Here is a 19,660-nt window from a genome sequence, read left to right as displayed (position 1 = left end):
ACCCCCTCCGCCAGCGCCAGCCAATGGGAAAATGGCCGACGAGAAGCCTCGCGAGACAGGCCGGCCTCGCGCCCCCCCCAGCCACAGCCGGGCTGCGGGGCGGGCACGCACCCGTCCGCCTCCGCCGAGCCCCTGCCTGCGTCTTCTCTACGTCATCGGGCAGGGCGTCCAGCCGGCCCTGGGCCCCGCTCTCAGCCCTTCCGGCGGGCCGGGGTGGGAAGCGGCGTGTTTGATCAAATAACCTCGCGGCGACTCCCCGCGTCCCTGAGGCGCCGCGCTCGCGGGCAGGGCTTGGAGGGGCGGCTTTTTACACAGACAGATGATGTCGCTGTCGAAAGTTGTCAGAGGCAAACGGCCCCAGCTGGGAGGAACGCAGCGGCGGGGAGCAGCGGGGGTTTGCCGGCGGCTGGCGGCCTCCGGGCCCCAGCGCTTTAGATGAGAGATGCTGGGGGGAGTGTCGCTGCCCCAAAACCCTCCTGACCGCACGGACAGCGCTGCCCGAAAGGCCGCGTTGGGGTCCCCACCCTGCAAAGCCTGAAGCACTCGCTTACCTTTAGGCGCCTGGATAGTGTCCTAGAACTCACTGTGTCAGGAAAATGAAGCGTATGCATAAGTGCTTGCAGGAGACCTGCCACTACTTGTTGTATTTTACATCTAGGTACTTTTTTAAATCGCGATTAATTTTTTTTTTAGCCGCTTGACAGCAACCATTAAAAAGAAATTAATTCTCTCCCTGGAAAGGTAGCTATAAACTGGCCACCTCAGCATTTTTAAGCAGTCTTTAAAAATAGTACTGTACTTGGTGAGGAAGGAACTTTCTGGTTTTTTGATTCGTTGAATTAGTTTGTTGTTGGTCTTTTTTTTTTTTTTTTTAAATCTAGGATCATAGTTTTAGTTGGTGCCCAGTCCTGAATTATTTGTGCACCGAAAACTCCATCAACTTCTACTCCATTGACTTTAGTAGTGATTTTAGGAACTCAGGGCAAACAAGATCAGAACCTTTTGTCTGCAAATGGTAGCAGTGGGATACACTGAAGAGTTGAAGGGGCTTGCAAACCTGCATAACTTTTTTGTAGGTGAGTAGTTCCACTAATTTTGATGGGATGATTCCCGTTTAAAGGATCTGAGCTATAAATTGTAAAGTAAAATATGTTTTTAAAAATTGTCAACATATATAAAGTAAATATCCTTAAAATAAAGTTCACAAGCAGCATTTTTCTTAGGTTTGTCTCTCTATAATTTTCAGTTCTACATGGAAATATATTTTCCTCACTTTGTGTCGGTATGGTGAAATTGGCATTCACTGATAAAAATCTAATACTTCCAAGCCTAAAAATAAGAGAGAGAAGAGCAAACAAGGCCCTAATCCTACAAACCCTTGTGCATTTGCTTAACTTTACGTATAGGAGCTATCTCTTTGAAATCAAAGGGGCTAAATGCAATGTGTAAAGTTAAGCACATGCGTAAGTCTTGGTATATTCAGGACCAATGTATGTAAAACTACAAGTGAAGTATAGGTTATTTGTTCAGTTACAGTACCTTAAACAGTTTGGCAAGATTATTTTTATTTGGAGATTTTGTCCAAAAAAAATTGTGTATCGCAACTTTTTTTGTACAAGAGCAAATATAATTTGAATAAAATATTAGTCTTCAAATTTGCTGAAATACACACAGGAAAAGTAGTTATAATTAACTTGTACTTATACAAAAAAAAGGCTTTTTTTTTTTTTACACAGAAAATGTTTTGTGTGTATATCTCCGTTGTGAGAATGAAATACAATATATGAAACCTATATATTTTCATAGAATTATTTTTCTCGTTATTTTAGTGTTGTGTGGTGGAAAGGAGCAAAATTAAACAGGATTGAGGTTACCTTCCTGTACCCAGAAACAAATTTAGTCCAATGCCTATCATATCCACTGCACACAGGGATACTAAGAATTTGGAGTGAAGATCTCTGCAAGATATTGCTTTAGGGTTCACCCAAACTGAACTGATTCATTTTATATTAAAAGTGGGGAGATGGTAGTTCTTCAGGCTATTTCCATCCACATAAAGAGAAGTAGGGGTCAATTGGTTGTTCAGGGATCAGTGCATAATTGTGAATATTTTAAAAGGTTTTAAGGGACATTTGTCCATGTAACAAAACCTTAGATAGTCTTGTTTTTCATCCTCATTTGTCAGATGGAATAAATCAGGCAACTTGTTTTGAAATTTTATCTTTAGCTCTCTGCTTTAAATTAGGCACCTAAATGCACACTTAGACACTTAAATGAAACTGAATTCATATTCCAAGAAGCCGCTGATGTGAAAATTTGGGGCTAAATAACTTGACTAGGGCCACAGCAAGAGTCAGTAAGCTCCTTGGGTTAGGTATGTCTCTTACTATGTGTTTGTACAGGACTACCACAATGGGGCCCCACCCCGGTTGAGGCATTTGAGTGCTACTGCAATGCAAACAGCTGTCAGTGGCACGATAAGAACACAGAAGTCCCTTGCTCTTAATGCCACTTTCAGTTTACTAGAAACTAGATCATATTAAGAAGAAAAGGAGGACTTGTGGCACCTTAGAGACTAACAAATTAATTTGAGCATAAGCTTTCGAGAGCTACAGCTCACTTCATCGGATGCATTCAGTAGAAAATACAGTGGTGAGATTTATATACACAGAGAACACTAAACAATGGGTGTTACCATACACACTGTAACAAGAGTGATCAGGTAAGGTGAGCTATTACCAGCAGGAGAACGAGGGCTGTGGCGGGGGCGGGGGGGAGCCTTTTGTAGTGATAAACAAGGTGGGCCACTTCCAGCAGTTGATAAGAACGTCTGAGGAACAGTGGGGGATGGTGGGGGGAATAAACATAGGGAAATAGTTTTACTTTGTGTAATGACCCATCCACTCCCAGTCTCTATTCAAGCCTAAGTTAATTGTATCCAGTTTGCAAATTAATTCCAATTCAGCAGTCTCTCGCTGGAGTCTGTTTTTGAAGGTTTTTTGTTGAAGAATTGCCACTGTTAGGTCTGTAATGGAGTGACCAAAGAGATTGAAGTGTTCTCTGACTGGTTTTTGAACGTTATAATTCTTGATGTTGGATTTGTGTCCATTTATTCTTTTACATAGAGACTGTCCAGTTTGACCAATGTACATGGCAGAGGGGCACTGCTGGCACATGATGGCATATATCACATTGGTAGATGCGCAGGTGAACGAGCCTCTGACAGTGTGGTTTATGTGATTAGGCCCTATGATGGTGTCCCCTGAACAGATATGTGGACACAGTTGGCAACGGGCTTTGTTGCAAGGATAGGTTCCTGGGTTAGTGGTTCTGTTGTGTGGTGTGTGGTAGCTGGTGAGTATTTGCTTCAGGTTGGGTGGCTGTCTGTAAGCAAGGACTGGCCTGTCTCCCAAGATCTGTGAGAGTGATGGGTCACCTTTCAGGATAGGTTGTAAATCCTCGATGATGCGTTGGAGAGGTTTTAGTTGGGGGCTGAAGGTGATGGCCAGTGGCATTCTGTCCTGTAGTAGGTAACTCCTGGGTACTCTTCTGGCTCTGTCAATCTGTTTCTTCACTTCAGCAGGTGGATGCTGTAGTTGTAAGAACGCTTGATAGTGATCTTGTAGGTGTTTGCCTCTGTCTGAGGGGTTGGAGCAAATGCGGTTGTATCGTAGAACTTGGCTGTAGACAATGGATCGTGTGGTGTGGTGGTAGGCATGTAGGTAGGCATAGCAGTGAGTAGGTTTCCGGTATAGGGTAGTGTTTATGTGACTATCGCTTATTAGCACCGTAGTGTCCAGGAAGTGGATCTCTTGTGTGGACTGGTCCAGGCTGAGGTTGATGGTGAGATGGAAATTGTTGAAATCATGGTGGAATTCCTCAAGGGCGTCTTTTCCATGGGTCCAGATGACGAAGATGTCATCAAAGTAGCGCAAGAAGAGTAGGGGCATTAGGGGACGAGAGCTGAGGAAGCGTTATTCTAAGTCAGCCATAAAAATGTTGGCATACTGTGGGGCTATGTGGGTGCCCATAGCAGTGCCGCTGATTTGAAGGTACACGTTTGAAGGTATACATCATCAAGGATGTATCAGGGAGTGGATGTGTCATTACACAAAGTAAAACTATTTCCCCGTGTGTATTCCCCCCCCCCCCGCTGTTCCTCAGATGTTCTTGTCAACTGCTGGAAATGGCCCACCTTGATTTTCACTACAAAAGGTTCCCCCCGCCACCCTCCCCGGCTCTCCTGCTGGAAATAGCTCACCTTACCTGATCACTCTCGTTACAGTGTGTATGGTAACACTCATTGTTTCATGTTCTCTGTGTATATAAATCTCCCCACTGTATTTTCCACTGAATGCATCCGATGAAGTGAGCAGTAGCTCACGAAAGCTTATGCTCAAATAAATTGGTTAGTCTCTAAGGTGCCACAAGTCCTCCTTTTCTTTTTGCGGATACAGACTAACATGCTGCTACTCTGAAAATAGATCATACTGTTGAGCTAACCCTCCTTGCAGCCAGAGGTCACAGTAGCTCTCAACAGAGAAGCCTGTTTGCATGCAGTTTGCTGAAGCCTTAGTTACATCAGGTATATACCGCCCTTCGTAAACACAAAAACTGATCTGGAATTATTTTAAATATCTGTGGATTTAGGATGGGGACCATATGGAACTGATGGGATTTGAGGGGAGAAAGACCTGTATGGAATTATGGATTCTTTTGTTGTTGTTGTTTTGGGGAGAAAATATTTTATCCAGGGAATGTCAGATATGTCATTGACTGAAACAGAAATTTTTCAGGGAGCCCTTGACATTTTGGCTGAAGCAAAAAAGTACTGAGGCACAGTCACAGAAATAAATAGTGCAAGAAAGGCACCAAATCTCTCAGTACTAAACAGGAAGTCTTGGGACATGGAACCAAGATTTCTTCAGGATTTGTGGAAATTGGCATCTTAATGGTGTTTTTGGACCAGTGGCTAAAGAGTCACAGGGTTATTAAAATAAAAAACAAGGACTAGCCTAGATTGGAAGCAGGCCAGAGAGAGACAGAGAGAATAGCAAGAGCAGGATAGACGCTGATTGGATTGAAGAGTCAGAACACAGTGACAGAAGCTCCTGATAGGAAAATAATACAATCAAGAAAGAACCGCCTGGAAGTTTCCAAGGGTGGCATGTCACCACCATCATTTGACTGGTGCTCCTGGAGTTACTGTTTCCTTTGGGACCAAACCTTCTGGAGCTTGGGGAATTCTTCCTGTTATGAATTAGGGAACTGAGACCCAAGAATGAGAATCTTGTACAGATGGTACTTATGGCGCCATTCGGCACAGTAAAACATATTGTGAAATAATATATTTTAATATCTGGACAAAAAAGCTAGCATAAATCTGCTGCCATTAGATTATCAGTAATCCTTTTGAAAAATATTCTATCAATTAGCCCCATTTATCAGCAGAAATAACTGTATGAACATCTAGTGATAGCCTTTGTATGTGAAACTCCTCTAGCAGAATTAATATAATTGACTCCAGCATTTGTTCTGATCTAAACAGGAATTTGTAGCCTGCTCTTTGAGACTCTCGTATATAGCAATTAAATGTTTTCTAGTTCCATCTTGAGGTTAAAGGAATTTTCATGACTCACTGTCCATTAAGTGAGTCATGGTTCTATATAGCATAAGAATCCTGTTTCAGAACAGCACATGCTTAACTTGTCCTGTATAAGGAAGCTTTCCTGGATCAGGACTAAATTAGTATTCTCAGACAAGAAAAAAGTTAGAGTTAAGGTTTTAAATGAACATGTCAGACTGCAGGTGGTTGAACGCTGCCTCAGAGATCTATTTATGACTAACAACAATGTTGTCGCATCTGTCAGTCTTCAGACAGTGACACTTCCTACTAGTTTTAATTCAGTCCTGGGCTCATTTAGTGTTTGGAAAAGCTTTTCTGACCAGCCAAAGTAAAAACAAACTAACAAATCCCAAACACCTCTCTGAATTCTATTGGTATTCAGGGGAAATCTAATTGAGTCCTGTCATAAGCAAGGTGCAGCTCCTATTTAAGGAATTCTAGGTTGTTTCTTTTTACCCCAGAAATTTTAAAAATGTCAAAATCATTTAACAGAAACTATGTCACATCTTAACTGTGCTTGGCTCTACTTGTAAAAAAGGACAACAATTTAGGATGAGATTTTAAAAGGTTCCTAAGGTGGTTAGATGCCTAATTCCCATTGAAATTTGATGAGAATAGGACCCCTCTGTCTTTAGACACCTGTCAGAATCCCAGCCTCAGGCTCATTTCTCCAACAATAAGCCCTATGGCGCTTTCAAAGCTGAGGCTTGAACTATTAATAAAACACTACATTGTGAAAGCCTAAATATCCATAGAGCACTGTTATATATAACCCACATAGAAATTATGTTAAAAGACCAGTAAAGTTATAAAGTCAAGCACTCCAAAGTTAGGAAAGAGCAGAGTCTATTAAGGTTGCCATGCTCATGGCATTATTATCCCCATTTACAGAGGCTGTGCTGAGGCACAGATAGATTAAGGTCAAAAGTGCTTATTCGTTTTGGGTGCCCAATTTGAGATGCCCAGGGCCTGGTTTTCCAGAGTACTATTCTACCCCTACCCCTAGTCCTGCTCTTGTCCCCTCTGTATTTTATTCAGGCTCCATTCTCCTCCTCTTCTTCCATGCTGCTGGTGGTCGCCAGTAAGAGATAGTCTTTCTGCTCTCTGCTCCTCTGCCCAGTGGCCTGCAGCACTTGGGAGCAGTAATTGCAGGGGAAATCCTGCTCAGCCCTTGCAGCTCTGCACTGGACCATGCTCACTACATATGAAATCATTACAGAATTTAGCTGTCAAGCTAACAAGTCACTCCTGAGCATTTGCAGTCAAAGATTTTTCTTATAACGTGGCCAAATTTGGGCAGTTTTGCAAGTAGACAACAAAAGACCCAGTGCTGACACAAAGGCCACCCCTTTGCTAAATGTTAATTCCTTGTTTGAAAGCATGGAGGTACTGAAACGTATCAGTTAAACAGTTGTAAGATTTATTTAAAAAACATGGGCAAAACAATGTATTTTTCCCTAATGTAATTCTTGGAACAGGCTGAACTAGTTTTGCTTACATTAAAAAGAATTACCTGAAGCAGACACCAGCTATAGAAACAAAATATCACCGTTGATCATTGTCTATACCAGGACATTTAACTGCAATGGGGTTCAAACTTGCTTGTTCTAAAAGTGGGTCCATCTTCATTTGTAGTTAAACCGTTTTCAGCACAAGTTCAGCTGCACCCATTGCTGACTGTTATCAGTAATGTATAATGAGAGTGCTCTTGAAGGACTGAGGGCCAGACTGTTAAAGTTATGGAGGTATTTAACAGGGTGTGCTGAGTCATGAGCTGGCTCAGCACCCTTTCACTCAAAGCCCCCCAGTGTACATTAATTGGGACCTGACTGAAAGACAGATAGTTGTCAGAGGGTGCCAACTAACTGAGTAGAGATACAGCTGAAAGGCTAATTGGGTGGAAGTATAATCCCCAGCATCTGGGTCTATATAAGTGAACTGGAAGATGTGGCTAGAGCAGAGATGGGCAAACTACATATCTGGCCCGCGGGACTGTGCTGCCCAGCCCCTGAGCTCCTGGCCCAGGAGGCTCACCTCCAGCCCCTCCGCCACTGTTCCCCCTCCCATGCGGGCAGCGGGGCTGCGAGCTCCTGCCACTTGGGGCGGCGACAGTGGCGCACACGGCGGTGGAGGAGTTGGTCCGGGGGGCGGGGGGGCAGACAAGGGGTGGTTAGGGGTGGGGGGAATCCCGGGGGGCAGTCAGGGCACAGGGAGCAGGGGGCGGTTGGATGAGGCGGAGGTTCTGGGGCAGTCAGGGGTCAGGGAATGGTGGGGTTGGATAGGGCGTGGGAGTCCCGGGAGGCCTGTCAGGGGGTGGGGGTGTGGATAGCTCAGGGCAGTCAGGGGACAGGGAGGGTTGGATGGGTCAGGAGTTCTGAGGGGGACAGTCAGGGGGCGGGAAGTGGGAGGGGGCAAATTGGGGCAGGGGCCAGGCTGTTTGGGGGCACAGCCTTCCCTACCCGGCCCTCCATACAGTTTCGCACCCTGATGTGGCCCTTGGGCCAAAAAGTTTGCCCACCCTGGTCTAGAGCGAAGAGTAGGCAGCCTGAAGGGAGGCAGGAATAGGTAGAACCGATTACTGCTAATGTTGTACCCTTCCACAGAAGCAAGTGGGGGAAACTGGTTACTGACTGTAAATAGTATGTAAATAACTCTCTAGGCTGCTGAACGGATATAGTGAAGTATGGTGTGGTCACTTACTGTGGCTGAAAAAGACTCTCAGGGAGCATCCTGTGACATGCCAGAAGATGCAGATAGGTGCTTTTTAAAATCCTACCAGGTGCTTAAGTGCATTAGGCACCTAACCTGGTTAGGCATTTTTTAAAATTCCATTAGATGCCTATCTGCATCTTTAGGTGCCTAAATATCTTTGATAATCTGGCCCTGAGTCCTGCCAGGCATTTTATGCCAAGCCAGGTCAATATTAGACTCCACTTGAGATTCCTCCATCCTGTAACATTCTTTATTTGCAGCTGAGTTGCATTCAGGAAAGTTTAGAATTATTTTCTTTGTATACAAAGGAATTTCAATCTGATCCTTACAACTGAAAACGCAACTAACTAGGGTAAGGGAGAGCAAACAAGCTAGCACAGATAAGATAAGGGTTTTAGAAAGCAATTTTTTATCTGAATAGTTACAGGATGGTAGAATCTCAACTGGAGTCTAATATTTGACCTGGCTTGCCATAAAATGTCAATATCTCTTAAATCATATTCAACTGTAATCCTATAGTTACACTACAGAGTCCAATGTCCTAGAAACTGTAAAGTAAGCACTGAGCAACGGAGACAAGGATGATAAGAAAATAAAATATAGCTTATTCACTGATGACAGGAGAAAACTGTAAACAAAAACACATGCAAAAACATTTTAAAGAAAAGATTAACAAATAGAATGGACATTCTAAATGGAATATCTAGTGACACCTGTACAAACTATATTTGCAGAGATAAAGGAAATTAAAATAAAAAAGCAAGACCTTTTTGAAAACATGGACTTCTCCTGAATCACCAAGGATTAGGCCTTGGATTTTATGGCATAACCAGTTTGCCTTCTCTGAGAGCATCATAGTCTTGGAGATCGGGGTTGTACCACAGCTGGGTAAAACCACATGATAGTTGTCTGTGGTTAGAAAGATGGCCAAAGATTTTTTTTTTTTAAATACAACACCTGTTACATAAGCTGAAGGGACAATCATAGCCAAATTTACAATAGCAGCCTCTAAATTTGTGTGCACAGAACTAAGCATGCAAATCAGAAAGATACCTAATGACCCAATTTGGGTTGGGTGCAGAAATCAGTTCAGGAATATTCAAACAGTTGGAAGTGCAGTCCTGGGTGCACGCATTTAGAGGCTGAGTTAAGGCCACTTTTCTTCCTAGGTTTTTCAATACCATAGGCACAGCACATACAATAAAATATATAGCCTCAGAGAAAAGCAACTAAGTTGTGATAGAAAGTCCCATTGTATATATGTAATGGTGATTCACATTACCAAAGGCATGTGGAGAATTGTTAGGCCTGTTTGTCATTTGTAAGTCCTGAACTTTTTGTTTTATTCTTTTCTAACACAAAAAATTACCAAATTTAAGGGAAAAACAGCTTGTGCTAAGAATATATATATCAAATTATTGTTACATATAGGACTAGTGGCCCTGACATTTGGTAAAGAGACAAAATGTTAATCTTCGAGGTACCATTAAAATCTGTGTAAGATTAGTTGTGATGGAGTTATTACCATTTGGTGATCTTTTTATCGAGAGCATCAGCATAGCAATGGACATTTTCCTCAGTGCTACTCTCCCAGAAACCTTCGCAGAGTTCCTAAATCTTAGCAAATCACTAATAAATAACATCCAATGCATTGTTGCCAGCACTGTAAAAAATTTGCTAGGGATGGTGTTGCTTGCTCTTCTGAGCCAGCAGCAGAGGATGCAGCCATCCCTTCTCTCCTGTGTTCTGCCAGCATACAGACTTGCCCCCTACTGGTGAAAGCTTGTGTTGCAATTTTTTAGAAAATTCATGAAGCAGCTTTCACAATCCACCAAATTTTGGTCAGTACTGAAAACACCCAAGACTGGTTTACAAATCCAGGGATAATTCTATCTAAAATTACACTGTTGGCAGTTCTGCCAATCTTCTCTAAATTAGTTCTATGCACTAGTTCTCATTCTCTTAGGTACTTACGTGGCTCCTGTAGTATTTTACAGATGAGCAAGATTGGTTTCAAGATAAACCTTTATTAAGAATGGAAACTATGTACAGAAATAAGGTAACAAACTTCCTACTACTCTGTAGCTGTAGCCTGTGACTGCCCTGTGTGCCGCCTTTGTTTCCCCTCTGAAATTTAGAACAGGGAAGAGTGGAGGCAAAATCAAGCTCTTAATGGTTCTCAAAGCTTTACTATGGAGAAACTACTCTCTCCCCCAATATGCAGCACCTCATGGAAAAATAGATTGCATAAAGAATGTAGAGGAAGTATGGCATCTCTACAATTCCTGGAGGATGTACTGTATGTGACATTGCACTCCATATCCCCAGATCTCCAAAATCTCAGGCAAGTACCTTACCCACTGGAGCATCCTTCCTCCCCTTCAATAAAACAAATATGAAGTTTCTAGGCCAGGTGATTTTTTTATTAATTATTATTATTATTATTTTTGGTTATGCAATGTCAAAAAGTATTGGAAGAATTTTCACAAAGTGAAGAAGGGATAATTACTCACCTATAATGCTGGATTTCTGGAGATATTTAACTGGCTTTCAACTTGTGGGTCTCAGCTCTCTAACATGAGTCAGGCCACTAACAAGCTAAGAGCCAAGAGTAAATTCCTTCTGAATGATATCTATAGAGAAGGAAAAATTACTTACATGTAATTCTGCTTCTCTGAAGGTATAATTTCAAAGGGATTCTCATTCTTGGGCCTTAGCTCCTTATTGGTTTGTCTCACTCTACTGAGCTGAGACCCAAGAGTTGGAATATAAATATCTATAATAGTATAATTAAAGTACACCTATATTTTGCTAAGTTCCATAACTGAGAAATGGGTTGTCTGATTCCTCTTAACATTTCCTCTTAAAATTTTCATTGGCTGAAGATCTGCATGCAAAATTTGAGGCACAAAAAATTATTTCTGAGAGATTTAGAACAGGGTAGAGTGGTGGCAAAATCAAGCTCTAAATGAAAAGCTGGTTGTAGCCTTTACTAAGGAGAAACTATTGTCTATAATATAAAGCTAAAAGAAGGACAATTAAGAATATGACAAAGGCATGTGTAAAGAAATTACACCTTTGTGATTAATCTTGTACTAACAAAAGAATGGGAGTTTCTTATAAAAGGAACTAAATTTTCCAGGATATTAAAAAAAAAACAACGGTGGTTTTGTAAAGTAAGCAGTACTTATCATACTTTTAAATATTGGTTTCCGGCATATTTTTAGTGAGTTTGTAAATCCTTTCCTTTTCTTCTCAGCTACATACCCAGCCTTTGGCATTCCAGCCAATCCTGGAGTGGTTTTAATTAATTATTAATCAATACTTCACCATCAGCAAATTAACAGTTTAGGATATATCAAAGTTAAGAAGGACTCTTGTTTTGCTTACATTATCATTTCATGTTGGTTTCAGAACACTGGCCATCATAGTGGCTGATGAGGTTAATTTTCTGTTCCATGAAACCATTAACTTCGTCTATAAACTCCCTATGGGAGTATAACTAAATTCCAAATTCTTGTGGGAAATAAAATTTCTCATGAGGATTTGTAGGACTGCACATTTCTTTATTAACATCGTATCATATTGCCATCTTATTTTTGTCCCAAATATCATGTACTCAAAACTACAATGCAGTTTCTGATGCTAGCAGTCTAAACAAAACACATTTTGACCTGTATTGACTTCTTAATGCACTTGTGGAAATCCCATTTGTGTTAATGAGAGTAGTTTATGCACCTTGAAAGGTCAAATTCTACCTTCCATGCTACTGGCAGGGAGAGGGGGGAGAGAAATACTGGTTGGTATTAGGATCCTGGTAAAATTCTCACAGACTTAGATGAATTTAGGATCAGAGCCAATTTGCAATAGGGAACAGAGTGCAGCTCTTCCAAATAGGAGTGTGCAATGGGAGCAGCACTTCCCGACTCTTACTTGTCACTGCCTCCAAAAGTACAAGCTAGCAAACTGGTGTTTGGACAGGCTGCTCACACCCTTCATTTTTGGAGCACGGTTTAGCATGTCAGCCGACCTCTCCTAGCAGTCTGCAGAGGAGAGGCATGGTGAGGGAAGCTAACTCATTGGCACAAACACAAGAGCAGAATGCCTTAAGTTTGTGGGGGAGCCGAGGTAAAGGAGAAAGAAATGAGTCACTTTGAGTGCATGCCATGATGGTAACGATCGAAAAGATTCACCGACAAGGAAGCTTGCAGTGATATAACAGGTATATTGCAACACAATGAACTCACGCCTGTGCATAAAGAGGTAGCTGGGGGGGGGGTCACTATGAGAGAGCAAAGGCAGGGCCATATCAGACTCTCTGTAAAGTGAAAAATTATAGCTCCAAATGGGGCTGCTGGAGATCAGATCGAAGACCACAAACTGCATCCATCACCCATTGCAATCATTAATAGCGGCCCCAGGGCCAGGAGTGCTTCTACAGGTAAGGCTGCATTGCAGACCCTCCAACAGGAGCTCAGAGCTACGGAGGTTGACTGTCGAATAGCAAGTGTTAATTAAGCCAGCCACCGCTCCTTTGACCCACGCGGGATGATGGGATAGCTGGCGGGCACCAGTGGCGCGTGCTGGCCGCTTCCCGGGACGCGGGTCCCCCCGCCCGCTCCCCCGGACGCGCTAGGAATGGTTTCTCTGTCACGTGACAGCGCCCAGTGGCTCGGTCTCAGCCCCCCTCCCCCCGGAGAGGGGGGCGGGGCCCGCAGAGCGCGGGCGGGGCCCTGGGCCGGTGGCGGGCGCCGTTCAAACGCGGCAGCGGCTGGGCGGGAGGCGCCGTCGGGCGAGCCAGAGCCTTTGCAAGGAGGCACCGAAACCCCGGCCCTGCAGGAGGGACAGGAGCGCGCTGTGTCCCTTCCAGGGGGTAGGAAGCTGCAGCCCCTGCCGCTGGGGGCAGGAGTGGGGCTTAATGCCCCCGTTGTTGTCGTGTAACCCAGTCGGCTGGGGGTTTAACCCCCCCCTTTAATATGTAACCCCTCCTGGGTTGGAGGAGGAAGGGGTTTAACCCCCTCCCACCCCCACATTACTGTGTAATTCTCCTCCATTGGGGCAAGCAGAGGGTTTATATCCTCCCCTCCCACCCCAATGTGTAGCACTCTCCACTGGGGCAGGGAGAGGGTTTAATCCCTCCCCCTTACTGTGTAACCCCCTGGTGTGGGGGAAGAAGGGGGGTTAATTACCACCACCCCTCTTACTGTGTAACCCCCTCCACTGGGGCAGGGAGAGGGTTTAATATCCTACCCCAGTATTGGGGATGAGGGGAGGAGTGACCCCCTGCGATTCAAATTCTTGCAGACTTCACAGTGGTTCAACTCCAGATCTGAACTGTGTAGTGTGGGCTCATCTCTCAACACTTACATGCTGATTACAGTTTGATGGAAAGTTTGGCCTGAAGCTCTTCCTGCAACTGGTAACTGTAACCCAGGCCTGATCTGGAGTTTTTACTGGCTCTGTACCCACGATAAGCTGTTTCCTGAAAGCCTGCAGTACCCTTTGTTCTTTAAGACCTTATCTACAACTGATTTTTTTTTCTTACACTACATTAATACAGCTCGACCTATGGTAGCAACAGGTGGCGCTGCTTGATGTGACAGTGTTTAAAATGCCCCCATCCGGTAGCAGGTGCTACAAGTGAAGCTGAGAAATGGCAAAATAAAAAACCCCTTGTGTAGACATAGACTGACTCACTCCTCATCTGCAGCATTTTCCAGAACATTTTAAGAGGCTGACAAAATAGTGTGGTTGAAAGCTTCCAGTTGTAGTGTTCTGTGCCCTATTGATTTGACTCAGAAGACTTAAGGCTCCTGTCTCTTATGTTACAGTACAAGCAGTATGTAGTTTAAGGGGCTCTTCAAAACTCGCTCCCAGATTTCTGCTACTTTTTCCTGTAATTCAACATTTTTATGCAAAGTGCCCCATCTTGCAATCCTTATTCTGCCAGCACACCTACTGGAGTCATTGGTCATTTTGCTGGATTAAGGATTGCAAGTTGAGGTACTAAATGATGCATCCAATGAAGTGAGCTGTAGCTCACGAAGCTTATGCTCAAATAAATTTGTTAGTCTCCAAGGTGCCACAAGTACTCCTTTTCTTTTTTTTAAATGATGTAAGTGTTTTGGAATCATGTTTCTAGTAAAAGGCATATTTGTTTACATAAATATAAAACCTGAATAATTTTTTCTAAAAGCAACTTTAAAAAATTTCTAGAATACACCTGTTGGATGAACTAAATGGCTCCAAAAGGCAAAATAAAAAAAAAGAAATACAAGTGCTGCCCTTGTTTGTCATCACCATCTTTGCAGGAAGATGCCGCTGGAGAGCAGGTATGGGGTTAGCATTTTTATCTGAGGACTGGGGAAAGGGAATTGACTTTGTAATGTGCAGGAAGTTTATCCTTGGTGGCTATTTTAATTGACACATTTTATCCCGTGTTAATAGCTCTTCTTGCTACATTTCCCCCAACACACCTTGTAGTGTTAAATTATGCTCATACGCACTTACACATCACCTCTGATTTTGTCTCCATCTTTTAATCTGGCCCTTTAAGTGCAGACATACCTTTGAGTCTCTTACCTGGCTGGAGAAGACTCCCAGCAGTGGATTCAGACTCTTATTTCCATTAAGGACTTCCTCTAAATTGTGGTTTCAAAGGAACAGCTCCATTCAGAATATATCCTGAAGAACAAGAGGGAAGTTCATTGGTGTCCTGCAGCCCCTTTGTATTGGCTAACTGCAGGGGGTATTTTTGTTTGCAGCAGAGGCATGACTGTGGTCTGAGGTTCCAAGGTGAGGATTTCCTTTATGCCCCAGCTGTCATAGGATTTGTCTACACTGCAATATAAGCCCAGGGCATGTAGAACTTGAGTTATCAGAATCTGGGTTCGTTAATCTAGGGTTTGAGTGTCTATACTTATTTGTAATACCAGATTAGGAATTGTTGGAGCCTAAGGCTCCAGTGTTTCCACTGCATTATGCAGGCCTGAGTACAACCACCCAAATCCCAGACTTCCGAGTGCCATCCCAAAATGTGGCTGCTCTGGCCCTTTGTTCATGGTGCAGTGTGGAAAAACTTGACTGTCCACCAAACTTGATTGTCCAGAGGACAAAGAAAGTTGGCTGTGGGATTGTGAAATACTTTTGGCAGTCTCCCAGAGTACAAGTCCTGTGGGGTTGTGTCCACACTGCAAAGCAACAGGGCTTGAACCCTGAATCCCAACTTGACTCAGGCTCAACCCTTCCACCTCCCACTGAGATCAAGCCTAGGACCCAAGGTCAGTGTGAGTTGCTTGTAGATGGAAGAGGGGTTAGACTTGAGAGTGAGTTTACATTGCAGTGTAGTCATACCCACAATGTCCATAGGGGGCCACGGCAGCTTAAACAGGCTGAGTTCTGCTTTAACTTGACCTGCTGTCAGAAACTTGCACTGGGCCCCATGAGAGGGGGAGTGAAAACTATTTCATACCCCAGACTCTGTAAGGGCACAGGGATGAGTCTAGTCTTTCGTAGCTCTGAAACTTCTCAGAATGGATCTCTGCAGCCATCCCTTGCCTAGGCAACTCCCCTTTCCTTCTTTCTCCTTATTTTCTGGCAGGACTCTGAGCTTTACTTGTATACTTTCTGATATAAGAAGTGAAAGAGGCCACGATCCTTCCCCTTTTTGATATTTTGAGGCTTTCTACCGTATGCAGGAAAAAGCTTACATATACTATTTATCCAGATCTTAATAATAAAAAAAGCTGTGGGAGGAATTCCCAAAGGGAGAGAGTGCCAATCTCCAGAACATCAGACAGAGATCCCCCACCAAAAATCATGAGATTAAAATATATGAGCTTTATGAAGATAAAGTTCCTGATTATTTTTTGTTTGTTTGTCTTCTAGCTGTGCTTAACTGTGGGGAGAAGGGAAAGTCTCAGGTTCCCTGTTATACACGTTACAGGCAGGAAACTTAGATGCTGTACCTGACTATCCTTCCATTCCATCCAGTCATCCCCATTTCTTTATTATTCCCAAGGTTGCCCCAAAATCCAGGCTGTAGCTGCAGCCTCCCGGTTTCTACTTAAAGTGACCCTGGTTTCTGCTGTTCCCCTACTCCAGATCCCCCTCCACACACCTTTATTTATGCCTACATCTGCCTAATTCCAAACAGCACCAATTTGAGGCAAAATATTTTTGGAATAAGGACGTTAACAAGCCTTATCTACTGCACAAAAACACTGGAGTTTTTGACAACCTCTCCAGAATAGATAGTGCTGCAGTTACAAACAAAGACTATTATCCAGTTAGGTTGATATATTTCCACAAAGGCAAACTAGACTAAACTTATGGTTCCAACAAGAAGGTTAACTTAGCCATTTTTCTCCTCCTGTGTATTTTATTGTATACGTCTTATGAAAAGAGTCTCCTAGTGTAGGTGTAGGTAGAATAATCCAGTCTTCAGGTGTCTTGAAATAACTGTAGCAATGCCCATCCCTAGAAGAAAATGTCAATCTTCTAGCCAAATGCAGATTTCAAGGAAGTGATGTTTTCCACTACTGCAACCTTGACATTCTTGGTTATATCATTAAAATAAAAGAATGCTCCTATCTAATATTTTCTGAGTAAATTATTATATTACTGATTTTTCCTGACTATAGCATCAGTGCCTATGTGCCAAAAACTACCTAAACCAGAGCCAATTCAAGATGTTCAATGTGAACAAATTAACACTGCATTAATGTAGCTTCTTCAAATTTAATATATTATACATGCTTGTCAAAGAACATATGAAAAAATATATTTTGTGTCACGCTGCAGATGTGGGAGCAGCATGTCAGATTGGATTTTTCCCATGGCTGTTGTAGGTTTGTAGCACTTATTATACACGTGATGTTACATGTTTGGATTATGGGAGCAGAGAATAGCTAGTATGTACTATTGTATTAACACTGTTTCATAGGTTACTGTATATTGGATACATTAGTTACATTACTTATATACTTTATATCTTTGTTTTTTAGCTTACACAGTTTGAACCAGATGAAGAAATTAAACTTTTATATCAGTTTGGAAGCTATCTTGATTACATAGAAACTCCCCAAAAAGGTCATGGCAAAGTGAAAGGCAAATCCAAAAAGCATGGAAGAGAATGGAAGATACAGGAAACCGAAAGGAAAAATAAGCCTGATCTTTGTAACGGAAAGGAAAATGTGGTTTTGTGTGAAGAAAACACTGCCAATGACATTAAAAAGAATAAACATCTTAAAAAGAACAAACATGATACTAAAGCAAAAAGTCATTTGGATTCAACAAAAAAAGACTTTTGCTATAAGCAAAACTCCTTTGTCCCCTGGCCATTTGTTGAAAAGAAAGCAAAGAAAATAAAGCTACTTCAAGATAACAAAGTAATTGATGGTAATGAAGAGAGCTCCAGAGAAGTAAATCACAAACAATATTATAAAAATTCTAGAACAGTACAGAAGGGTAATACTCAAGGAAAACAAAAACGTCTCTGCCTTCCCTCATCACATAATTCTTTTGTAACTGAGAATGGTAAACATAATGAATTAAGTTGTAGAAATAGTTCTTGGTCTCAGACAACTTGCAAACGTCAAGGTCTTGATTCTACTGTGCATTATTTTAGTGGTGGAATCATAGCAGGTTTTAAAAAGCGCAGGAAATTGGATAAGGAAGTCCCTGTAGGCTCCAACACTACTGAAATAAACAGCTGCACTAGTAGTACAGAGCCTCTTTTGTCATCTAGTCCAGCAGCTCTGGAGATTAAAACTTATGACTCAGAAGATGAATTCAATGTGGAAACCCTGAGAGATAAAGCAGCTTCTCATATGAACTCAAAAACTGAAGAAATATGCAGCAGCGTTGATCTTAGTCAAGAGCTTTTTATAACCCAGAAGTCTTTTTTACCAGTGCAGATTCCCAATAATAGCAGTACTTGCTTATCCCTCTACAGTCAAAACCGTGCTAAAGATGCAAGTGTAGAAAGAAGGTTTAAACAAAAAAACTCTACAGATACTTTGGAGTTTTCTCAGATGTCTTCAAATAGAGAAACATGTGATGAACACAGTCAGTTTTCTCAGTACGGTTTGACACCAAGTAGGGGTAGAAAGTCAGCTACAAGAGAGTGTGCAATTCAGACAGAAGACTTTTTCAGCTCTCCAGTATTTGCTTCCTCCTTAAGAATGAGAGAGAGAGTTACAGAGTGCCATGAACAACCACTGGACCTCAGTTTGCCTTACAGAATTCGGTCGAATGCTGAGAATACAGGAAGACTGTCCTTGGGTGGTGCGGGTGATGGTGTTCATGTATCTTCCAAACACAGATTAGAGCCTGTGTGTCATATAGAAAATCATCCTGCCGGTCCAGTGTTCGAGGAGGAAAAAGAAAATCATGTGTTCACTCAATCTCAAAAATCAGATCAAGTGAAATACATTCAGATGCTGCTTAATTCATCCTATTTCTTTAAAGTGAAAGGTGATTCAGATAATATAGTTTCTAGAACACAGTTAGTAAAGCCAAAGTTAGGAAACAAAAAAAAAAGAATAGTTGTAGACAGTACAAGACAGGAGAAATCCTAGCCGAGAAGTGTATTAATCTGAATAATAGTCTGCATATAGACACATTCTTTATATATATTTTTCAAAGTGATTTTTAATTTCAAAGACTGCTTTATTCATTATTTCAGAACAGCAGAAGATAGCAGGTAGGCTGGAAAGAAGTACACTTGAAATTTATAACAGGTAAAGTTTTAATTTACTTTACTGAATTCAACCTTCACACTGGGCCTTTTCCCCACAGTAACTTGCATATACACCATCTGTGGTGCTTATCTATTTTCACCTATCACCTGTTAAACTACACTCGTGTTGTAGCTTTAACTTTGGACCAAGTAATCCTGTGTATTATGTATGTTGTGAGAACATATCTTCTCATAAAACTTTTAAGTGAATAGTTTAATGAGATCGTCAAATGAATCATATGCATATCATATTAGTTACTATGTTGTTCTATGTTAGGATTAGCTGTAGTCTAATTCTGTAATTTAAAAGTAAGTTGTTTTATTTCCCCAAAATTTATACTACATAATTCAAATAAATAGGGAAGGTGTTTAATCAAACATTACAAAGAAAAAAATCTGGATGATGTCTTTTTTTTTTTTTTTTTTAATTGGTGCACCTAAAGCAGCACCTGTAATGGTGAGCAAGGAGGTGTCATGAAAAAGACACAACTATGTATCTTCTGGTGAAAGAATGACACCTTCAGGTCCTGACCTACTCTATTGTGGAGTAGGTCAGGTAATATTTTTTTGTTTCCCTTTTC

General features: G+C 42.1%; 1 protein-coding gene across 1 annotated transcript; it reads left to right on the top strand.

Annotated features, from left to right (window-relative positions):
• Positions 1-164: 164 nt before the first annotated feature.
• LOC144265634 (uncharacterized) lies at positions 165-19,457 on the top strand. The gene is made up of 3 exons (XM_077818412.1): positions 165-1,076; positions 14,555-14,670; positions 17,344-19,457. The coding sequence occupies exons 2-3, from the start codon at positions 14,578-14,580 to the stop codon at positions 18,916-18,918; spliced, it is 1,668 nt and encodes a 555-aa protein (XP_077674538.1). The 5' UTR covers positions 165-1,076; positions 14,555-14,577; the 3' UTR covers positions 18,919-19,457.
• The last annotated feature ends 203 nt before the right edge of the window (positions 19,458-19,660 follow it).

Source organism: Eretmochelys imbricata, chromosome 6, assembly GCF_965152235.1.
Source record: "Eretmochelys imbricata isolate rEreImb1 chromosome 6, rEreImb1.hap1, whole genome shotgun sequence".
Lineage (NCBI taxonomy): Eukaryota > Metazoa > Chordata > Testudines > Cheloniidae > Eretmochelys > Eretmochelys imbricata.
Note: the sequence above shows the minus strand (reverse complement) of the source record. Positions and strands in the feature narration are given on the sequence as shown.